The sequence below is a fragment of the Grampus griseus genome (genome assembly GCF_964374135.1).
Source record: "Grampus griseus genome assembly, chromosome: 3".
NCBI classification, from domain to species: Eukaryota; Metazoa; Chordata; class Mammalia; order Artiodactyla; family Delphinidae; genus Grampus; species Grampus griseus.
In genome coordinates this window covers 50,358,572-50,382,391 of record NC_139019.1, presented here as the reverse complement: position 1 = coordinate 50,382,391, position 23,820 = coordinate 50,358,572, and the positions used below count along the sequence as shown (strand labels likewise).

The 23,820-nt window shown below is 36.7% G+C and overlaps 1 protein-coding gene across 3 annotated transcripts in view; it reads right to left on the bottom strand.

Moving 5' to 3' along the window:
• RNF180 (ring finger protein 180) overlaps positions 1–23,820 on the bottom strand; it is a 282,912-nt gene that overhangs the window by 219,516 nt on the left and 39,576 nt on the right. For 2 of the 3 annotated variants that reach the window (XM_082651886.1, XM_082651887.1), the window contains exons 3-4: positions 3,073–3,168; positions 494–1,450 (exon numbers count right to left, since the gene is read on the bottom strand). In XM_082651886.1, coding sequence (XP_082508012.1) covers positions 494–1,450; positions 3,073–3,168 — 1,053 coding nt within the window. Of the gene's footprint in view, positions 1–493; positions 1,451–3,072; positions 3,169–3,841; positions 3,917–23,820 lie in introns of those variants that run through there. The other variant, XM_082651888.1, reaches the window with a different exon arrangement.

The following is a 23,820-nucleotide window of genomic DNA, read 5'->3' as shown; positions in this document are numbered from 1 at the left end:
CAATTTAGCACAGTTAACCATATCTGGCTAATGTGGGCACATAATTAAACAGGGCTCCTTGAAAATATCCATTTAAACTAAATGTAATGAAAGTGAATGAATTTGTCACTACATTGGATTTACTTAGGGAAACATTTTTGTTTCAATTTAACCTGAAAAAACAGCACTGCAAAACAACCCTAACATGAATATATTTAAAATGTGTATGACAACCTAGTCTCAATATCATGAGATGAATGTTCCTATAAAATATTAGCAAAATTGGGAAAAACTTCACAAAAGGGCATTTTCTGAACATGTGTAAGCACAGAGACATGGTTATACATGTCAGTTATGATAGAGCTACATGATCATTAAGTTCACTTGGGAGAAATGTCATTTCAAAAATCACTCAAATCAAGTTTTTATAATATAGGTAATTCAAAGTTAGCTCCTCTCCCCAAAGGCTGACATTTATAAAACAGAATTTTTAGTAAACTCTTTTAAAAATTACCTGCTTCTGCAGCCATCTTTCATGCCTTCGTTGTTTCCGTCTCAGAGTCTTCAGCTTGCTCTTTTCTCTCTTACTGAGCCTCTGATTAATGGCACCCAATGAAAAACTGCCTGAGTGCAGGAAGTCCAGAGGAGAGAGGTGCTCTTCCTGGTCTGGGGCCTCCAGTGTGCCCCTGCCAGCTGAGGGCAGGTCCATCAGGAAAGTCAGGTTGTTAGAACTAGCATGGCCAGAGTACACTGCAGAAGCTTCTAGACCACACTGAAATTCTCCTCCTCTTTGTGTCTGGGTCTCACGGGGAGTCACTGAAAATCTTTGCAGCAGCATATTAGGATCAAAACTGGATGAAATCTGAAAGGAACGGTTATTTTTACTCGATTCTAAAGGCAAGCCCGAAAGGTCAATAGGCTGCGTTTCATTTAGCCTGGGATACACAGTAGTCTTACTATGGATTTCATATAAAGTGGGTAATAAAGTCAGTTTCTCAGTGATGTCCAGATCCAAGCTATGTGATTTTCTATGAAAAGCTTTCGTAGTGCATCTGCCAGTCACAAGCCGCGGAACAAGAAGCTGACATTTTGGATCTGCTTTGAAGAGCAGTTTTTCGTTCTTCATCTTGAAATACGTTGACCGTACCTCCAGGCAGAGTGCTTCCGTTAATCTTCCAGGGCCATTATTATTTTGGGCCATGTTTAAAAGCCCGTGATTTCTGTTTTTGGAGGCGTCACCTCTCAGCAGAGTTTCCTTGTCACAACCTGACTGAACTCTAGGATGTGACAAGTATTTCAGCGAGGGTCTCATTAGTCGGCCTGACCGTGTTGGCTGATAATCGGTCCGGCTTTTGGAGAGATGTACAGCTGCAAGCTGGCCACAGGAACATTTTGGAGTGCTGACAAAATTAAAGCCCCCTAAACGGGCCCCACAGAAAGGGCAATTCAGTTTTCCAACTGTCCACTGGGCCTACAGGTAATAAAGGAAAATAAAAACAATTCTTTCTTTGTAAAGTAACCAAAGAGAATGTGAGCTGTTTTTTTGTTTGTGGTTTTATTGTTTGTTTGTTTGTTTTTTAAAGCCGACCACATGAAAGTCTTCTATGCCACAGAAAAGGCCAGCATTCTGTTTTCTGATTAGTAGACAAAACAGTCTACTAGATGGAAACAAGCCTTCCAATAAATAGAGATAAGAAGCTCCAAAGGTCTAGAATGATAACATATTGCACATCACACCCATCTAAACGACACTCCTAAGAATTCTAAAAGTCTCTTAAACAATAGGCTGAATATGGATACAGTGTGAACTAATGAAAAGAAAAATACACTATGGAACCAGGAAGCAAATCAGTCTACAGAGCTTAATTTGCAAGTAAAATCTCACAGAAAAGTGTCTGTTTTGATACACTTCTTGCATACCAAGCACTGTGGGAGGGAACTTTACCCAGCCAACAGAATAAAGCTCTTCCTGCCTTTTTACATACAACCAAAAGATATTGGTTGCATACATCAGTTATTTCATTTTCTATACTCAGATTACAAATTAATAATGAACTAACTTAAAGTTATCTTTTCAACAGAGATAGTAGGACATCTACAGTGTCCTAATACATTTTCTAAAGTTCAGGACACTAATAAGCAGTGCACTGGCATTTTCCCAGGAAATCATTACAATGTGAGAATGGATGCAAGGGATATCTAGCTAATGTTATTCTTTAACAAAAAAAGTAAGCTAGTCAGTGGAGAAAGGCAACTATATTGTTCCAAAAATCATATTACTTATACTTTTCTAATACTTAGCTTTTTTGAATTATGAGAAATAATGATGCCACACTGACAAGATGAATTCCTACTCATAATATTTCATTAAGGATCCTTAAAAGTGTGTTTTTTTGATACTGATTGTGCCAATAAGAGTCATTAATTTTCCAGTTTATTTTACATTTGTGTAATGAGACACATAGGATATTTCATTCACTCAATAGGTACTGTTCTAGGTGCTGGGGATATAGTACATAATGAACAAAATATAAAAACTTCTGACTTCATGGAGTTTTATTCTAGTAGAGGAGCTAGGTAACTAACAAGATCAGTAAGCCCTTTGTGTGTGTGTGTATATATATGCATATGCGGATGTGTATATGAATGTGTATAATAATTTATATATGTCATATATACTTAAGCATATTTAAAGTTCTATATATCACTTATAATGTGTGTGTAAAACATAGATAGGTATATAAAGTAGAGAAGGGAGAAGGGAAGTGTTGAGAGTGGTAATAGTGGGGAGTGGCAGCTGATAGACTGACTAGGCAATGCCTCACTGAGAATAAAGACCTAAGGAAATGAAGAAACAGGTGAGTAGTTGTGGGAAGAGAATTCCAGGAAGGGGAAATACCAAGTGCAAAGTCTGAGGTATAAAAGTACTCAGAGCACTCCAGTAATAATGAAGAAACCAGTAAGTGTAATCAAGTTACACACCCTTTCATGTCTCTTGAAACAATGCATCCAAGAAAAATAGCTCTAAAATGAGGACAAAAACTTTCTGAAGGTAGTATATTCCTAATTTTACTCAGAAACTATGGAACTTACTTTTTGTATTAGGCAGTGTATCCATTCTGGAAGGGCTTCTACATCCATATGCCACACATGACAAATATTTTGATCATCAGCTGAATCATGTCTATCCTGTTATATCAAAATGCATATTAGTCATGACTAGTTCAGAATTTATTACACAAAATTCATATTTGAGTAAAACACAAAAAAATACTTTCAATTTTAGATAGGAAGGAAATACATGCTGCCCTCCTCTCCTTACTCCCATTGCCAAAGAGACAAACCCAGAAAGAAAAGGTGTTTTCTTCAGGGAATAGCCACATTTAAATTGACCAAAAAAAAAAAAGATTCCTCCATTTCATTGAGTTCATCAAATTAAATTTAAAATTGAGCAGAAAGTTACTGAATGGACAAATCTGGTGCCCTATTTCTTCTATGTGTGAGTAAAAATACTACCATTCATGACAACTTTCCCCAGCCTTCAATCTCTGATTCTGTCTGGATTCTAATGACAGAATAAAGGAGTTGCTGTATTCTCTATCAAGATGCCCAAGAAAAGTTTAAGAGAATGGGAGAAGAGGAATAATTGTACAGGGAGCTAGAAAGGCTTTGGCTAAATTTCAGCTGTGTAAGTACAACAAAAATTTCAAAAAGAGACAATTTTAGCCTTTTGAAGTAGAAATAAATGTGATATATAGTTGAGACACGATGACTTCTCAACATGTCAAAAAAATTCAGGGCAGGCCAGGGTGAAGATATGTGGTTCTTTACTACCTCTGTGATGGTAGGACAGCTGCTTTACCTCTCTGGCTCTCTGTTTCTTTTCCCGTAAAACACTGCTACATAACTGCTCAGGTCCCTTCTGGGTCTACAGAATTTCATTCTGTGAAATGACAGAAAGGGCTGATTGACAAGAACAGCACAAGGGTAGGCTCCTGTCCATATACCCATTCCCAGGATCAGATTTTAAACAGAAGTAGCTCTGCAAGCTGCCAAAGAATAGTTCTCTTTTATATTTCCAAAGTGGTTGCACTACTAGTTACTATAATCAGGTTATAACAAAGTAACAAACAACAAGGAAATTATTAAGCATGACTTAGAAGTTTGTATTCACAGTACTATGAATGAAAAAGGACTGAATCTCTTTAAGAAATTTTCACTGAAAAATCTACATTAGATTGTGACTTAGAGCCAGGATCACCCAGAATTTTTGTTTAATATCCCAAGTGGTTCCTCTGGACCTTACATCATTTTTCTCCTCCATCAGTAGATCCTAAGGTACTAAATTGTTGCCCAGTATAGACAAAAAGTTTCAGTGTAATTTATTTACATATTGGAAAGATCTATAAAGAAGTCATGTTAATCTAACTTTGGTCAGGAGCCCAAAACATCAAAATATAAATTAAAAGTGGAAGAGACTTGAGCTACTGTTATAGGTTAGATCACATTTCATTATTTTGTATATTGTATACAGCAGTATCTTATATACCAAAATAATAATTAGTGCTAAACCAAATTCAAGATTATAATGGTGAAAGAAAACTTTTGTTAAAAGGTTTAAAAATTTCCAATTCTAATGTTTTAAAAATCTGCAACATGGGTTGAAAATATTTCAATGGCAAATAGAAAATCTGTTGGGAAGGGTTTATAGTTGCCCAAAGAGAAACTTTACAGTTTTATTCATGATGCCTAAACTCCAATTCTGGTTAACAAATAGAACTTCTCATGTCAATACAAGAATAATGAGGGCCAGGAAAATGCATGGCAATATGAAGAGGATATTACTGAACAGAAGTAAAGTTAGGAACAGAAGAGGAGATGCTAGGAATACTCTCTAGCTCAAACATCTTACTGCTCCCTAATACATGTCTATTCACAAGAGTGTTAGGCAAACATACAAAGGTTTAATCTTATTCTAGATTATGATAAAATGATACAGCGAAAATTCAGGCAGAGAGAAATGTAATTCTTGGTTTTAAGATAGCGAAGTGAGTACATCTTCCAGCCTATACTCCCTATCAAACCACAGAACCTACAAAATATTTTTCAAAAAAAGGAATCAATAGATGAATGGGAAAATATGGATGGGGAGATTTCAATGGACCAAAAATTGTAAGGAACCTTTGAGAGATTAATGAGGGAAACAAGAGCATACTGTATTCAAGTATATAACAGATGAGAACAACACAAAGAACGGCCCATGCCAAAGCTGTGGAAAATAGAAGCAAAAAAGGGCCCTGGGCAACTATTAGGGGTGGATGTGAAGTCTGTCTGTCTCCAGGCAAGAGGAGTACTTGGGGCAGAGAGAAATAGGGCAAAATTTCTGAAAATGTGGCTGGAAAGGCCTGGAAAAAAATGGAAAGCATTTGCAATATGTCCAGAAGATGAGCTACGAAGGACCAATTTCTATTCTTGCTGAAAATATTACCACATAAAAATATTATATTATTTAATATATTAACTATATCAACATAAAGAATATGAAATAGATTTGTTTTAATAATAAGGTACACCTCTAACACACACTGCTGTTTTTAAATCAAGTGAAAGAGAACTAAATATACTCTGAATTACGATACTAAAAGCATATACAACCTAAAGAAAACCAATATTAAAACTTTTCTATGGAAACATATGTATATAAATGGATAGAAAAGGTACCTTACAGGCTGTGTACCAAGTTGATATCACTGGCTAGATTTGAAGAACGAAAGAAGCCTAAGATTAGGAAAGTTATTAAAAGGAAACTAACTTTTCCGTAAGTGTTTTAATGGGAGAATATATTAAATTACACTTATATAATAAAATATTTATTTAAAAATTGATGTAAATAAAAATAAAATACATTGATTACTTCTAGTTCTGGCAATACTGGAGTAAGTGGTATTAGACATGCTCTCACTATTAAAACTGATAAAACTAGGCAAAATATATTAAAGTATTATTTTAAGACATTAGACAAAAGAAAGCACAGGACTGTGATCCCTCAGAGAAGGAAAATAAATGAGGTAAGTCTAAAAATAACCATGGATTTCTGCCTGGGGGAACTTTTAGAACCTTGGTGTGGGGAGGAGGAACCCAATTAGTGTACAGCAGCCTTGATGATTTAAGATGGAGCTCAGAGTCTGTAGAGGCTAAATAGCTAGAATTTGCAAGACACTGTACTGGCAAGGAGAGGCCTATACATAGAAAAAAAGTTCTAAAAATCTGTATAGTGATTCCTCTAAATTTTTGGTTGAATATCCATATGGACATATGTAGGGTGAGATATCAGAGAACCAGATAAAGAAAATTTACCAAGGAAAAGACATCTTCTAGTGAGCTGTAAACATAACTATTCACACAGCGCTCACAGCAAGGCTGGGAAGATGTTCAAGTTCCAAGCAGCCAGAGTAGAAAGATCTCAATGAACTTATGGGGTCTTTAGGAGAGATTCCAGAAGAGTTCTGCCTTAAAAGTAGGGCTAAATTAGCCCAAGAGTAAAGGGTACTAAAAAGCAACCCTAGCAAATCTTAAAAATAAGCCTCCAAAGAATGAATTTCAATCACAAATAACTCATATGCCTGCTAAAACACCCTTTAAAGGAAGACAATAATATCCAGACACTCAATAATGTTAAATCTAAATGTCCAACCTACAAGAAAAATTATTAGATATGTACAAAAAAACCCCACAAACACCAAACATGTGACCCACAACCAGGAGAAAAACTGATCAATAGAAATATACCACCCCAAAGTGGATATTATTGCATAAACAGACATTAAACCAGCTGTGACAAATATTTTCAAGTATTAAAAGAAAAACATGAGTATAATGAAAAGATAAATTGTCTTAATACCAAATGAATGATATATCTAGAGGAAAAACTTTTCTGAAATTAAAAATTTCACTTAACTGCAAATTAGACACTGCAGAAGAAAACCTGAACATATAAAATAAAAAATAATGAAAAAAACCAAGCATAGAAAGAAAAAAAGTGTGGAAATCAATGAGCAAAATCTCAGTGACTTTTGGGAAACATCAAATAGTCTAACATACATGTAAATGGAGAAAAGACAGAACAATAGAATAAATCATGGCCAAATTTTCCAAAGGCCTACAGATTCAAGAAGCTCAGGGATCCTCAAACAGTGTAAACACAAAGTAAACCATGGCTCTTAATAAAATTGCTGAAATTCAATGACAAAAGAGTGCATCAAGAAAAACTAGGTATCTTACAAACAGGAGAAAAAAGATAACAATGACTTTTGGAATTCCACTTAGGGCCATGAAGAAATAGGAGTTCAGAACTAACTTCCTACCACAAACAACTAGGAAACTGGACAAAATGTAACAAACAACTATTTTCAAAACAGTGGGACAACAGGCAGTAAAATACTGACTTCTGAGAGAAATAAATTAATTGAATCTACAATTATCCAGACTTTCTTCCTGGAGGCAATTAACAGAATACAGTACACATGAAGAAGGAACCCCAACAGAGTCTGGTCAATTTTCTGACTTGAGGAAACAAGAATCAGATGTTTTGGAGCTTAAGGCAAACTAAAATCTGCAGGACACAGTACCCAAGAGAAAGATTTTTTTTAAAGTTCCAGAAATTTGTATATGGTTTCCCCTTGAGTCTTTGATCAAAGTCCAATATGGTCATGCTTAGAGCAAAACTCCAGGAGACTGTGCTAAGAACACCTGTACAGGGGAAAGAACAATTAGAGAGGCTATAAGCCAAATAATTCCAAGAGCTCACACAGGGCCAGGAAACATTATGTTCCAACCAGCCTGATGGAAAAAGAACCATTAAATAATGAAGCATTCAGTAGTGACCCAAAGGGTCATTCCATAAAAGTGGGACTAAATTAGCCTTAGAATAAGGACTACTCTAAACCTGCCCTAAAGAACCTAAAAATAAGCTTCTAAATTATCAAAATTATCTAAAAACAAGTATTAGGCAGAACAAAATACAAAAGCCTTTAAAGGAATAAAACAAAGAATAACACTCCACAACATGAAATTTACAGTGTTTGGTATCCAAACAAAAATCCAACATGGTACAGGCCTGGGGGAAAGGAATAGCAGCCACTGAGGGAAATGGATAAAACTCTATCCAGATCCTTTCTCCTGTCTCCCCAACAAAACAAAAGCCTTAAACTACTAGCGGAAGGACAATACACATTGTGACCCTTAGAGCACTGATGAACAGCAACAACAAAACCCTCAAATCCCTGAGAGTGGCAGGAATACAATGCTGGACGCAAAACTATAACTAAAAGGGACAGGAGCACTGAGATGGCCAAACCCCTAAGATCCAAAAATGCAGTGCCTGAGGCAGTCAGGAAAGGAAGTTGGATGTAAAGTAGGGGACAGAAAGGAAAAGATGGTACTGATGAGGATGAACTGAAACTCATGCCAGTTTCACTGTCTCTGATCTTGATTATGTGGGTATATATCAGAGAAACTAGAACCCTTCATCATGGAGCTAAATATACATCTATCGACCCAGGAGGTAGTCTGAACTAGGATCCAGGGGAAGGCAGAGAAATTATAGGCTTGTTGAAGTTGCTGTCCCTCTTCAACAAGGCAAGCCAGCATTATAAAACTATGAGGATAGAGAAGAGATCAGTAATTGTCAGGGTTGGGTGAGGGAGGAAAGGATTGAATATGAAGGGTGAGCATGAGAGAATTTAGGGAATAATGTAACTGTTCTGTATCTTGATTGTAGTTATGTATAATCAACCCTATTCATTTGTCAAAATCCAGGGAACTGTATACCAAAGAGTAATTTTACTGTATAAAAAATGTTATAAATGAAGGTGAAATAAAGACTTTTTCATAGGAACAAATCCTAAAAGAATTTATCATCAGTAAACTTGAACTATAAGACATGGCAAAGGAAGTTCTTCAGGTACAAGAAAAATTTCATCAAATGAAACTTGGATCAACACAACTGAGTAAAGTGATCCTCAAATGGTAAATGTAAAATTTATTTTTTTCCTTTTAATTTTCTTTAAAGGACAGCTTACTTGTTAAAGCAAAGTTTGTTAAAAATTTGTTAAAAGTTAAAAGTTTGTTAAAGTTAGTTAAAAATATACTGTGGAGTTTTAAATGCAAAAATAAAATATCTGAAGACAACAATAGGAAATGAGAAATGAAAGCATACTGAGTAAGATTCTCACTCTATATGTGGTATGGCATAATATAATTTAAAGGAAGACTTTGATAAATTACGGATGCATGTTGTAAACCAAAGATCAACCACTAAGGGAAAAACAGTACCCTAAAAAGTCAACAGACATAAAAGGAATCCTGAAAATAACTTAATCCAAAAATGCAGTAAAAGAAAAACAGAAAACAGAACATGAGACAAATAGGGAATAAATAAGATGTTACATTTAAGCTCAAACATATTTATACTCACATTAAATGTAATGATCTAAATACTCCAATTACAAATCGGAGGATATTAGACTGGATGACAAAGACCAAACTATACATCATATACCAGAAATTCATTTTTAATATAAAGGCACCCATAGGTTTGGAATTTAAGGGATAAAAATTTTTATCATGCTAACATAAATCAAAGGAAAGCTAGAGTTGCTATTAATATCAAAGTAGATTTCAGGACAAGGAATATTGTCAGGGATAAAAAAGAAACTTTTCATAATTATAAAAAGGAGTCAATTCATCAGGAATACATAACAATTGTAAATATGTATTCACCAAATAGCAAATGTCAAAATACTTGAAGTAAAAGCTGACAGAACTTAAAAAGAAAATGGACAAATGCATAATTATAGTTGGAAATATCAGCATTTGTCTTAAAAAGTTGTATTACAAGTAGACAGAAACTCAGTAAGAATATAGAACATCAGAGAGGGGGAAGATGGCGGAAGAGTAAGACGCAGAGATCACCTTCCTCTCCACAGATACACCAGAAATACATCTACACGTGGAACAACTCCTACAGAACACCTACTGAACGCTGGCAGAAGACCTCAGACCTCCCAAAAGGCAAGAAACTCCCCACGTACCTGGGTAGGGCAAAAGAATAAACAGAGACAAAAGGATAGGGACGGGACCTGCACCAGTGGGAGGGAGCTGTGAAGGAGGAAAGGTTTCCACACACTAGAAGCCCCTTCGCAGGCGGAGACTGCGAGTGGCGGAGGGGGAAATCTTGGGAGCCGCGAAGGAGAGCGCAGCCACAGGGGTGCAGAGGGCAAAGCGGGGAGATTCCCGCACAGAGGATCGGTGCCGACCCGCACTCACCAGCCCGAGAGGCTTGTCTGCTCCCCCGCCAGGGCACGCAGGGCTGCGAGCTGAGGGTTGGGCTTTGGTCGGAGCGCAGCGAGAGGACTGTGGTTGGCGGCGTGAACACAGCCTGAAGGGGTTAGTGCACCACGGCTAGCCGGGAGGGAGTCCAGGGAAAAGTCTGGACCTGCCGAAGAGGCAAGAGACTTTTACTTCCCTCTTTGTTTCTTGGTGCGCGAGGAGAGGGGATTAAGAGCGCTGCTTAAAGGAGCTCCAGAGACAGGCGCGAGCCGCGGCTAAAAGCGCGGACCCCAGAGACGCGCATGAGACGCTAAGGCTGCTGCTGCCACCAAGAAGCCTGTGTGCGAGTACAGGTCACTATCCACACCCCTCTTCCGGGGAGCCTGTGCAGCCCCCCACTGCCAGGGTCCCGGGATCCAGGGACAACTTCCCCAGGAGAACGCATGGCGAGCCTCAGGCTGGTGCAACGTCATGCCGGCCTCTGCAGCCGCAGGCCCACGCGCCCCGGCCTGAGTGAGCCAGAGTTCCTGAAGCAGCTGCTCCTTTAACCCTGTCCTGTCTGAGTGAAGAACAGACGCCCTCCGGCGAGCAAAACGCAGAGGCGGGGCCAAATCCAAAGCTGAACCCCGGGAGGTGTGGAACAAAGAAGAGAAAGGGAAATCTCTCCCAGCAGCCTCAGAAGCCACGGATTAAAGCTCCACAATCAACTTGATGTACCCTGCATCTGTGGAATACATGAAGACAGCAAATCATCCCAAATTGAGGAGGTGGACTTTGAGAGCAAGATTTATGATTTTTTCCTTTTCCTCTTTTTGTGAGTGTGTATGTGTATGCTTCTGTGTGAGATTTTGTCTGTATAGCTTTGCTTCCACCATTTGTCCTAGGGTTCTATCCGTCCATTTTTTTTAATAATTATTTTTTATTTTAATAACTTATTTTATTTTACTGTATCTTCTTTCCTTCCTTCCTTCCCTCCCTCCCTCCCTCCTTTAGACAATGAATCATCCCAAATTGAGGAGGTGGACTTTGAGAGCAAGATTTATGATTTTTTTCCCCTTTTCATCTTTTTTGAGTGTGTATGTGTATGCTTCTGTGTGAGATTTTGTCTGTATAGCTTTGCATCCACCATTTGTCCTAGGGTTCTATCCGTCCGTGTTTTTTTTCTTAATAATTCTTTTTTATTTTAATAACTTTATTATATTTTATCTTACTTTACTTTATCTTCTTTCTTTCTTTTTTCCTTGCTTCCCTCCTTCCTTTCTTCCTCCCTCCCTCCATCCCTCCCCCATTTCTTTCTTTCTTTCTACTTCTACTAATTCCTTCTTTCTACTTTTGCTCCCTGTTATTCTGAGCCATGTGGATGAAAGGCTCTTGGTGCTGCAGCCAGGAGTCAGTGCTGTGCCTCTGAGGTGGGAGAGCCAACTTCAGGACACTGATCCACAAGAGACCTCCCAGCACCACATAATATCACATGGCAAAAATCTCCCAGAGATCTCCATCTCAACACCAGCACGCAGCTTCACTCAACGACCAGCAAGCTACAGTGCTGGACACCCTATGCCAAACAACTAGCAAGACAGGAACACAACCCCACCCATTAGCAGAGAGGCTGCCTAAAATCATAATAAGTCCATAGACACCCCAAAACACACCACCAGACATGGACCTGTCCACCAGAAAGACAAGATCCAGCCTCATCCACCACAACACAGGCACTAGTCCCCTCCACCAGGGAGCCTACACAACCCACTGAACCAACCTTAACCACTGGGGACAGACACCAAAAACAATGGGAACTACAAACCTGCAGCCTGCAAAAAGGAGACCCCAAACACAGTAAGATAAGCAAAATGAGAAGACAGAAAAACACACAGCAGATGAAGGAGCAAGATAAAACCCCACCAGACCTAACAAGTGAAGAGGAAATAGGCAGTTTACCTGAAAAAGAATTCAGAATAATGATAGTAAAGATGATCCAAAATATTGGAAATAGAAGAGACAAAATGCAAGAAATATTTAACAAGGACCTAGAAGAACTAAAGATGAAACAAACAACTATGAACAACACAATAAATGAAAATAAAAATACTCAGATGAGATCAATAGCAGAATAACTGAGAAAGAAGAACGGATAAGTGACCTGGAAGATAAAATAGTGAAATAACTACTGCAGAGCAAAATAAACAAAGAAGAATGAAAAGAACTGAGGACAGTCTCAGAGATCTCTGGGATAACATTAAACACACCAACATTCAACTTATAGGGGTTCCAGAAGAAAAAGAGAAAAAGAAAGGGACTGAGAAAATATATGAAGAGATTATAGTTGAAAACTTCCCTAATATGGGAAAGAAAATAGTTAATCAAGTCCAGGAAGCACAGAGAGTCCCATACAGGATAAATCCAAGGAGAAATACGCCAAGACACATATTAATCGAACTGTCAAAAATTAAATACAAAGAAAACATATTAAAAGCAGCAAGGGAAAAACAACAAATAACACACAAGGGAATCCCCATAAGGTTAACAGCTGATCTTTAAGCAGAAACTCTGCAAGCCAAAAGGGACTGGCAGGACATATTTCAAGTAATAAAAGAGAAAAACCTGCAACAAAGATTACTCTGCCCAGCAAGGATCTCATTCCGATTTGATGGAGAAATTAAAACCTTTACAGACAAGCAAAAGCTGAGAGAGTCCAGCACCACAAAACTAGCTTTACAACAAATGCTAAAGGAACTTCTCTAGGCAAGAAACACAAAAGAACGAAAAGACCTACAATAACGAACACAAAACAATTAAGAAAATGGGAATAGGAACATACATATTGATAATTATCTTAAATGTAAATGGACTAATGCTCCCACCAAAAGACACAGATTGGCTGAATGGATACAAAAACAAGACCCATATATATGCTGTCTACAAGAGACCCACGTCAGACCTAGAGACACATATAGACTGAAAGTAAGGGGATGGAAAAAGATATTCCATGCAAGTGGAAACCAAAAGAAAGCTGGAGTAGCAATTCTCATATCAGACAAAATAGACTTTAAAATAAAGACTATTAGAAGAGACAAAGAACACTACATGATCAAGGGATCGATCCAAGAAGAAGATATAACAATTGTAAATATTTATGCACCCAACATAGGAGCACCTCAATACATAAGGCAAATACTAACAGCCATAAAAGGGGAAATCGACAGTAACACATTCATAGTAGGGGACTTTAACACCCCACTTTCACCAATGGACAGATCATCCAAAATGAAAATAAATAAGGAAACACAAGCTTTAAATGATACATTAAACAAGATGGACTTAATTGATATTTATAGGACATTCCTTCCAAAAACAACAGAATACACATTCTTCTCAAGTGCTCATGGAACATTCTCCAGGATAGATCATATCTTGGGTCACAAATCAAGCCTTGGTCAATTTAAGAAAACTGAAATCATATCAAGTATCTTTTCTGACCACAATGCTATGAGACTAGATATCAATTACAGGAAAAGATCTATAAAAAATATAAACACATGGAGGCTAAACAATACACTACTTAATAACGAAGTGATCACTGAAGAAATCAAAGAGGAAATCAAAAAATACCTAGAAACAAATGACAATGGAGACATGATGACCCAAAACCTATGGGATGCAGCAAAAGCAGTTCTAAGAGGGAAGTTTATAGCAGTACAATCCTACCTTAAGAAACAGGAAACATCTCGAATAAATAACCTAACCTTGAACCTAAAGCAATTAGAGAAAGAAGAACAGAAAAACCCCAAAATTAGCATAAGGAAAGAAATCATAAAAATCAGATCAGAAATAAATGAAAAAGAAATGAAGGAAACAATAGCAAAGATCAATAAAACTAAAAGCTAGTTCTTTGAGAAGATAAACAAAATTGATAAACCATTAGCTAGACTCATCAAGAAAAAAAGGGAGAAGACTCAAACCAATAGAATTAGAAATGAAAAAGGAGAAGTAACAACTGACACTGCAGAAATACAAAAGATCATGAGAGATTACTACAAACAACTCTATGCCAATAAAATGGACAACCTGGAAAAAATGGACAAATTCTTAGAAATGCACAACCTGCCAAGACTGAATCAGGAAGAAATAGAAAATATGAACAGACCAATCACAAGCACTGAAATTGAAACTGTGATTTAAAATCTTCCAACAAACAAAAGCCCAGGACCAGATGGCTTCACAGGCGAATTCTATCAAACATTTAGAGAAGAGCTAACACCTATCCTTCTCAAACTCTTCCAAAATATAGCAGAGGGGGGAACACTCCCAAACTCATTCTACGAGGCCACCATCACCTTGATACCAAAACCAGACAAGGATGTCACAAAGACAGAAAACTACAGGCCAATATCACTGATGAACATTGATGCAAAAATCATCAACAAAATACTAGCAAACAGAATCCAACAACGCTTTAAAAGGGTCATACACCATGATCAAGTGGGGTTTATTCCAGGAATGCAAGGATTCTTCAATATACGCAAATCAATCAACGTGATAAACCATATTAACAAACTGAAGGAGAAAAACCATATGATCATCTCAATAGATGCAGAGAAAGCTTTTGACAAAATTCAACACCCATTTATGATAAAAACCCTGCAGAAAGTAGGCATAGAGGGAACTTTCCTCAACATAATAAAGGCCATATATGACAAACCCACAGCCAACATCATCCTCAATGGTGAAAAACTGAAAGCATTTCCACTAAGATCAGGAACAAGACAAGGTTGCCCACTCTCACCACTCTTATTCAACATAGTTTTGGAAGTTTTAGCCACAGCAATCAGAGAAGAAAAGGAAATAAAAGGAATCAAAATTGGAAAAGAAGTAAAGCTGCCACTGTTTTCAGATGACATGATACTAGACATAGAGAATCCTAAAGATGCTACCAGAAAACTACTAGGGCTAATCAATGAATTTGGCAAAGTAGCAGGATGCAAAATTAACGCACAGAAATCTCTGGCATTCCTATACATTAACGATGAAAAATCTGAAAGTGAAATCAAGAAAACACTCCCATTTACCACTGCAACAGAAAGAATAAAATATCTAGGAATAAACCTACCTAAGGAGACAAAAGACCTGTATGCAGAAAATTATAAGACACTGATGAAAGAAATTAAAGATGATACAAATAGATGGAGAGATATACCATGTTCTTGGATTGGAAGAATCAACATTGTGAAAATGACTCTACTATCCAAAGCAATCTACAGATTCAATGCAATCCCTGTCAAACTACCCTGGTATTTTTCACAGAACTAGAACAAAAAAATTCACAATTTGTATGGAAACACAAAAGACCCCGAATAGCCAAAGCAATCTTGAGAATGAAAAACGGAGCTGGAGGAATCAGGCTCCCTGACTTCAGACTATACTACAAGGCTACAGTAATCAAGATAGTATGCTACTGGCACAAAAACACAAAGATAGATCAATGGAACAGGATAGAAAGCCCAGAGATAAACCCATGCACATATGGTCACTTTATCTTTGATAAAGGAGGCAGGAATGTACAGTGGAGAAAGGACAGCCTCTTCAATAAGTGGTGCTGGGATAACTGGACAGGTACATGTAAAAGTATGAGATTAGTTCACTCCCTAACACCATACACAAAAATAAGCTCAAAATGGATTAAAGACCTAAATATAAAGCCAGAAACTATCAAACTCTTAGAGGAAAACAGGCAGAACACTCTATGACATAAATCACAGCAAGACACTTTTTGACCCACCTCCTAGAGAAATGGAAACAAAAGTAAACAAATGAAACCTAATGAAACTTCAAAGCTTTTGCACAGCAAAGGAAACCATAAACAAGACCAAAAGACAACCCTCAGAATGGGAGAAAATATTTGCCAATGAAGCAACCGACAAAGGAATAATCTCCAAAATTTACAAGCAGCTCATGCAGCTCAGTAAGAAAAAAACAAACAACTCAATCCAAAAATGGGCAGATAACCTAAATAGACATTTCTCCAAAGAAGATATACAGACTGCCAACAAACACATGAAAGAATGCTCAACATCATTAATCATTCAAGAAATGCAAATCAAAACTACAATGAGATATCATCTCACACCAGTCAGAATGGTCATCATCAAAAAATGTAGAAACAATAAATGCTGGAGAGGGTGTGGAGAAAAGGGAACACTCTTGCACTGCTGGTGGGAAATTGAATTGGTACAGCCACTATGGAGAACAGTATGGAGGTTCCTTAAAAAACTACAAATAGAACTACCATATGACCCAGCAATCCCACTACTGGGCATATACCCTGAGAAAACCATAATTTAAAAAGAGTCATGTACCAAGATGTTCATTGCAGCTCTATTTACAATAGCCAGGAGATGGAAACAACCTAAGTGTCCATTATCAGATGAATGGATAAGGAAGATGTGGCACATATATACAATGGAATATTACTCAGCCATAACAAGAAACGAAATTGAGCTATTTGTAATGAGGTGGAGGGATCTAGATTCTGTCATATAGAGTGAAGTAAGTCAGAAAGAGAAAGACAAATACCGTATGCTAACACATATATATGGAATTTAGAAAAAAAAATGTCATGAAGAACCTAGGGGTAAGACAGGAATAAAGACACAGACCTACTAGAGAATGGACTTGAGGATATGGGGAGGGGGAAGGGTAAGCTGTGACAAAGCGAGAGAGAGGCATGGACATATATACACTACCAAACGTAAAATAGATAGCTAGTGGGAAGCAGCCGCATAGCACACGGAGATGAGCTCAGTGCTTTGTGACTGCCTTGAGGGGTGGGATAGGGAGGGTGGGAGGGAGGGAGACGCAAGAGGGAAGAGATATGGGAACATATGTATATGTATAACTGATTCACTTTGTTATAAAGCAGAAACTAACACACCATTGTAAAGCAATTATACTCTAATAAAGATGTAAAAAAAAGAAAATAAAAAAGAATATAGAACATTTAGACAACACCATCAATCAACTGACATTTGTGCAACATTATACCCAACAACACAGAATAGATATTTGTTTAAAGTGCACATGGAATACATTCCATGAAAGACCATTTGTTGGACCATTATTTAGATTTGAAAGGAATGAAGTAATGCCAAATGTGTTCTCTACTATAATGGAATTAAATTAGAAAACAATAGCAGAAAGATATCTGAAAAATCCCCAAGTATTTGGAAATTAATAAACATACTTTAAAGAACCTATGGGTCAAAGAAGAAATTACAAGAGAAATGAGAAAATACCTCAAATTGAATAAAAAGGAAAACACACATATTAAAATTTGTAGGATGCAGATAAAGCAGTGGTCATAGGATACTTTAGAGTATAAATATATTTGACAAAATAAAGGATTCAATGATCTAAGCTTCTTCCAACTTAGAAAGCTACAAGAAGAGCAAATGAAGACTAAAGTAAACAGAAAGAAAATAATATATATCAGAAATAAATAAAATAAAAAATAGACAAACAATGAAACTGAAAGATATTAAAGAAAGATAAAACATGACCAATATTTGGGAAAAGGAGAGACATGATTATAGAATCAATGACATTTAAACAATAATAATGTAATGGAGTGGATATTTTTATGAAAAATGTTGGCAAACTAGATGAAATAAAATTCTTAAAAGATACAATTTACTTAAATGAATCAAGAAGAAATGGGCTATATGAACAGTTCTAAATCAATTAAGCTAAATTCGAAATTAAATCTTGTCTCCCACCAAAAGCAAACAAACCGCTCCAGGCCCAGATGGCTTTTCTGGTGAACTGTATCAAACAGTTAATGAAGAAATATACAAATCCTATACAAATTCTTTCAGAAAACTGAGTATGATGGACTGCTTCCCAACTCATTTTATAAGGCCAGCATTATCACAAAAATTTTTAAAGATAAAGACGTTATAATAAAAGACATCCATGAAGGAGAGGATCAAGATGATCGAGTAAGAAGACCCTGAGCTCACTTACCCCCATGAAAACATCAAAACTACAACTACATATAGAGCAGCTCTTGTTGAGAATGACCTGAACACTAGCAGGACAGATGGCTCTTTTACAACCAAGGTTATGAAAGAGAGAACCACACAGAGCCTGGTAGGAGAGGAAGAGAAGCATTTCTAGTTGCAACCTAGCCCCCTAGTGGGTGACCAAGAAGAGGAAGGGGGTATCACAGTCTTGGCATCCTCCCTAAGAAGTCAGGGGTTCAAGTCCCATATTAAGCACCCAAGCCCTGGGGTCTGGCAACAGGAAGACGGGTCCCCTTGGATGCTTAGAAAATCAGTGGGGCTTTCCAGAGGGCTGTAAGAAACCGGGACTCTGCTCTTGAAGGGCATGCACACAGACTTGCTTGCTCCCAGTCCAAGGATAGAGGCAGCAGAATGAAAACTGTTTGGTGCTCTGGCCAGCCTGCCAGGACCATCCCAGAATGCCCGCCCAACCTACACTGAGCACCTGCTCTAGCCCCTCCAGCTCAGGTATTGCTTCCCACCAATGTGGAGACTGCCATCACACACAGTAGGGAGAAGCACAGCCAGCTCAGAATGGCTGCCCTAGCCCCTTGGGCCCTGACAACCTCCCCCCAACCAAGGCAGAGACCACCATCACCATTGTATGCCTGCTGAGAAGAGGAGATGCAAAACCAGATCAGAACTGCTGCTCCAGCCTCTTGGGCCCTGACCTCACCCCTAACCAAGACAATCCAAGTCCAAGACCACCAATGCTCTGAGGGAAAAGCCCAATTCCCTCAGGGCTCCTGCTCTAGCCCCTCAGGCCACAGTTCCACCACCAGACAGGGGTGCAATTACTATCTAGTATGGGAAAAACCCTGACTCACACTGGGCTCTGGCTCTAGCTCACCCAACTTTTTCCCTACCTCCCACCAAGGCAGTGGTCAGCAGCACATCCCAGGAAAAGACATGGCCCATGATCACTTCAGATCCAACTCTCCCACCAATGCCATGGGGCACAAGTGGCCTGTATAGGGATGTTCCCACACACGGACACACCTTCAAGACCAGGATATGTAACTCTTTCACCTAATTTCATTAAAACAGAGAAAATCAAACAAAATAATAAAGGTTAGAATGGAAATAGAGACAAAAAAAGATCAATGAAACTAAGAGCTGGTTTTTAAAAGATAAACAAAATTGACAAACCTTTAGCCAGACTCATCAAGGAAAAAAAAAATGAAGTCTAAGTAAACAAAATTAGAAATGAAGAGAAGAAATTAAAACCAACATCACAGAAATATAATAATACTATGAACAGGTACATGCTAACAAACTGGACAATCTAGAATAATTGGATAAATTTCTAGAAACATACAATCATCCAAGACTGAATAAAAAACAAACAGAAAATATAAATAGACCAATTACTAATATTAAAATTGAATCAGTAATCAAAAAACTCCCCAAAAACCAAAGTTCACGACACAACAGCTTCACAGGGCAATTCTATGAAAAACTTAAAGAAGAGTTAATACCTATCCTTCTCAAACTATTCCAAAATACTGAACAGGAGGGAACACTTCCAAATTCATTCTATGAGACCAGCATTACTCTGATACCAAAACCAGACAAAGACACTACTACTACAGAAAATTAGAGGCCAACATCCCTGATGAACACAGATGCAAAAATCTTCAATGAAATATTAGCAAACCAAATTCAATGATACATAAAAAGGATCATACATCATGATCAATTGGGATTTAGTCCATGGATACAAAGATGGTTCAACAACCACAGGTCAATCACCGTGATACATCACATTAACAAAACAAAGAATAAAAATTACCCGATCATCTCAACAGATGCAGAAAAAGTACTTGACAAAATCCAACATCGATTCATGATAAAAAAAATCTTGACTAAGTTGGTATAGAGGGAACATACTTCAACATAGTAAACACCATTTATGACAAACTCACAGCTAGCATTCTACTCAACAGTGGAAAGTTCAAAGCTTTTCCTCTGAGATTAGAAATAAGACAAGCACAACACTGTAAATCAACTATACTTCAATAAAAAAAAAAAAACAAGGATACCCACTCTAAACACTTTTGCTCAACACAGTACTGGAAGTTCTAGCAACAGCAATTAGACTAGAGAAAAAAAAAAGGCATCCAAATTGGAAGGAAAGAAGTAAAACTGTCACTATTTGCAAATGACATGATACGGTACTATTCAGAAAACCCTAAATACTTCACCAAAAAACTATTAGCACTAATAAATGAATTCAATAAAGTTGCAGGATATAAGAAAAATATACAGAAATCTGTTGCATTTCTATAGACTAATAATAAACTATCAGAAGGAGAAATCAAGAAAACAATCCCATTTACAATCATATCAAATAGAATAAAATACCTAGGAATAAATTTAACCAAGGGGGTGATGACTTGTACTTTGAAAACTATATGACACTGAAGAAAGAAATTAAAAATAATATAAATAAATGGAATGATATCCCATGTTCATGGATTGGAAAAAATATTGTTGAAATGTCCATACTGCCCAAAGCATTCTACAGATTTAATGTAATCCCTACCAAAATACCCATTACATTTTTCACAGAACTAAAACAAATGATCCTAAAATTTGTATGGAACCACAAAAGACCCCAAGAAGCCAAAGCAATCTTGAGAGAAAAAGAACAAAGGTAAAAGTATCATGCTTCCTGACTTCAGATTATACTACAAAAAGCTACAGTTACCAAAACAGTATTGTACTGGCACAAAAACAGACACAAAGATCAATGGAACAGAAATAAACTGACACACATATGGTCAATTAATCTACAACAAAGGAGGCAAGAATATACCATAGGGAAAAGACAGTTTCTTCAATAAGTGGTGTTGGGAAAATTGGAGAGCTACATGTAAAAGAATGAAATTAGAACATCTGTTCACACCATATATAAAAATAAATTCAAAATGTATTAAAGACCAAAATGTAAGACGTGAAACCACAAAACTCCTAGAAGAAAACATAGGCAGTATGGTCTTTGACACTGCTCTTAGCAATATTTTCTTTGAATTTGTCTCCTTAAGCATGGAATACAAAAGTGAAAACAAACAAATTGGACCTAATCAAGCTTAAAGGCTTTTTACACAGTGAAGGAAACCATCAACAAAATGGAAAGGCAACTTAATGAATGGGAAAAGATATTTTCAAATGATGTAACTGATAAAGCATTAATTTCTGAAATAGATAAAGAACTCACACAACTAAATATCAAATAGAACAAACAATACAGTTAAAAAATGGTCAGAGAATCTAAACAGGCATTTTTCCAAAGAAGACATACAGATGGACAACAGGCACATGAAAAAATGCTCAACACCCCTAGTCATCAGGGAAATGCAAATCAAAACCATAATGAGATATCACCTCACACCTGTCAGAATGACCACCATCACAAAGATGAGAAATAACACGTGTTGACAAGGATGAGGAGAAAAGGAAACACTCATGTACTGCTGGTGGGAATATAAACTGGTACAGCCACTATTCAAAATAGTATGCAGGTTCCTCAAAAAGAAAACCCAAAAAAAAAAAAAAACAGTGCTACCATACAATCCAGTAATTCCACTTCTGGGCATTTATCTGAAGAAAACAAAAATAATACTTCAAAAAGATATATGCATCCCAATGTTTACGGCAGCATTACTTACAACAGTGAAATATGGAAACAACAAAGATGTCCATCAATGGATAAAGAAAATGTGGTATATGTGTTTGTGTATGTGTATAGACACACACACACACACACAATTGAGTGTAAGAATAAAATCCTGCCATCTGTGACAACATGGATGGACCTGGATGACATTATGCTAGTAAAATAAGTCAGAGAGAGAAAGATAAATACTGCACGTTTTCATTTATATATGGAATCTAAAAAACAAAGAAATATAACAAAACCGTAACAGACTCACAGATACAGAGAACAGACTGGTGGATGCCAAAAGGGAGACGGATAAGAGGAGGGCTAAAATGGGTGAAAAGGATTAAGAAGTACAGATAACTAGGTATAAAATACATAAGTTACAAGGGCATAATGTACAGCATTGGAGCATAGTAAATATTTTATAATAACTATGTGAAGTATAATACATAAAAATATCAAATTACTACACTGTACATCTGGAATTAATATAATATTGTAAGTTAACTATACTTTGAATAAAAAAGACATCCACAGACAAACATCTTTCTTAAACAAAGCATCAAAATCCTTGATAAAATATTAATAAGTAAAATTTAGCAATAGATTATCATATATACGTAGAAAATACTAAGAGATCCACAAAAAGCAACTAAAAAGTGAGTTTAGCATAATAGGTTTGCAGGATATAAAGTCAATATACAAATTCAACTCTCTTTAGATTAGCCACAAGAAATTGTTATGGGTAACTTATTAAATATCAATTATAACAGCAGCAAAAAAACATGAACTTAGGAATAAATTTAATACAATATGTACAAGATCTCTCCATCGTAAACTAGAAAACACTGCTGAAAGAATTGAGGAATACATAGTGGTGTGTATCTCAGGAATGAAAAGATTGATATAGCATTCAAAAATCATTCAATATAACTCAATATAATAATATAAAACAGAACAAAAATGTAGAAAATATTTTGATATATGTGGAAAAATCATTTGATAAAATTCAACATCCATTCATAATGAAAACTTAGAAACTAAAAATGGAAGAAAACTTTTTCAAACTGATAAAAGGTATCTATGAAAAACCTTTAACTAAACTTATACTCAGTGGTGTAAGATAACTGTTTTACCCTAAGATTGGGAACAGAATGTCTTCATTCTCACCTTTCTAGTCCACATTGTATTGATAGTCCAAGTCAGTACAGTATGACAAGAAAAAGAAATAAAAGACATACAGATTAGAAATCAACAAAACGACAAGATACATCTTCACACCCACTTAGGATGGCTATAATAAAAAATAAAAATAATGAAATAAACAGAAAATAACGGTTGGTAAGGATGTGGAGAAATTGGACCCACTGTACATTTATGATGGGAATGTAAATGGTGCAGCCACTGTGGAAAATAGTTTTGTGGTTCCTCAATAAGTTAAACATTGAATTACCAACTGGCTTAAGAATTCTACTCCTGGGTGTATATCCAAAATAATAAAAAAACAGGTGTTCGAACAAAAACTTGTATAAAAATGTTCATAGCAACACTACTGAAAATAGTCAAAAGGTGGAAACAACTCAAATGTCCATCAACTTATAAACGTATAAACCATATGTGGTAGATCCCTATGATGAAATAATGTGCAGTCATAAAAAGGGATAAAATACTGATACATGCTATAACATGGATAAACCTTGAAAACACTATGCTGGGTGAAAGAAGCCAGACTAAAAGGCTGTATATTGTGTGATTCCCTTTGTATTAAATATCCAGAATCAGTAAATCCATAGA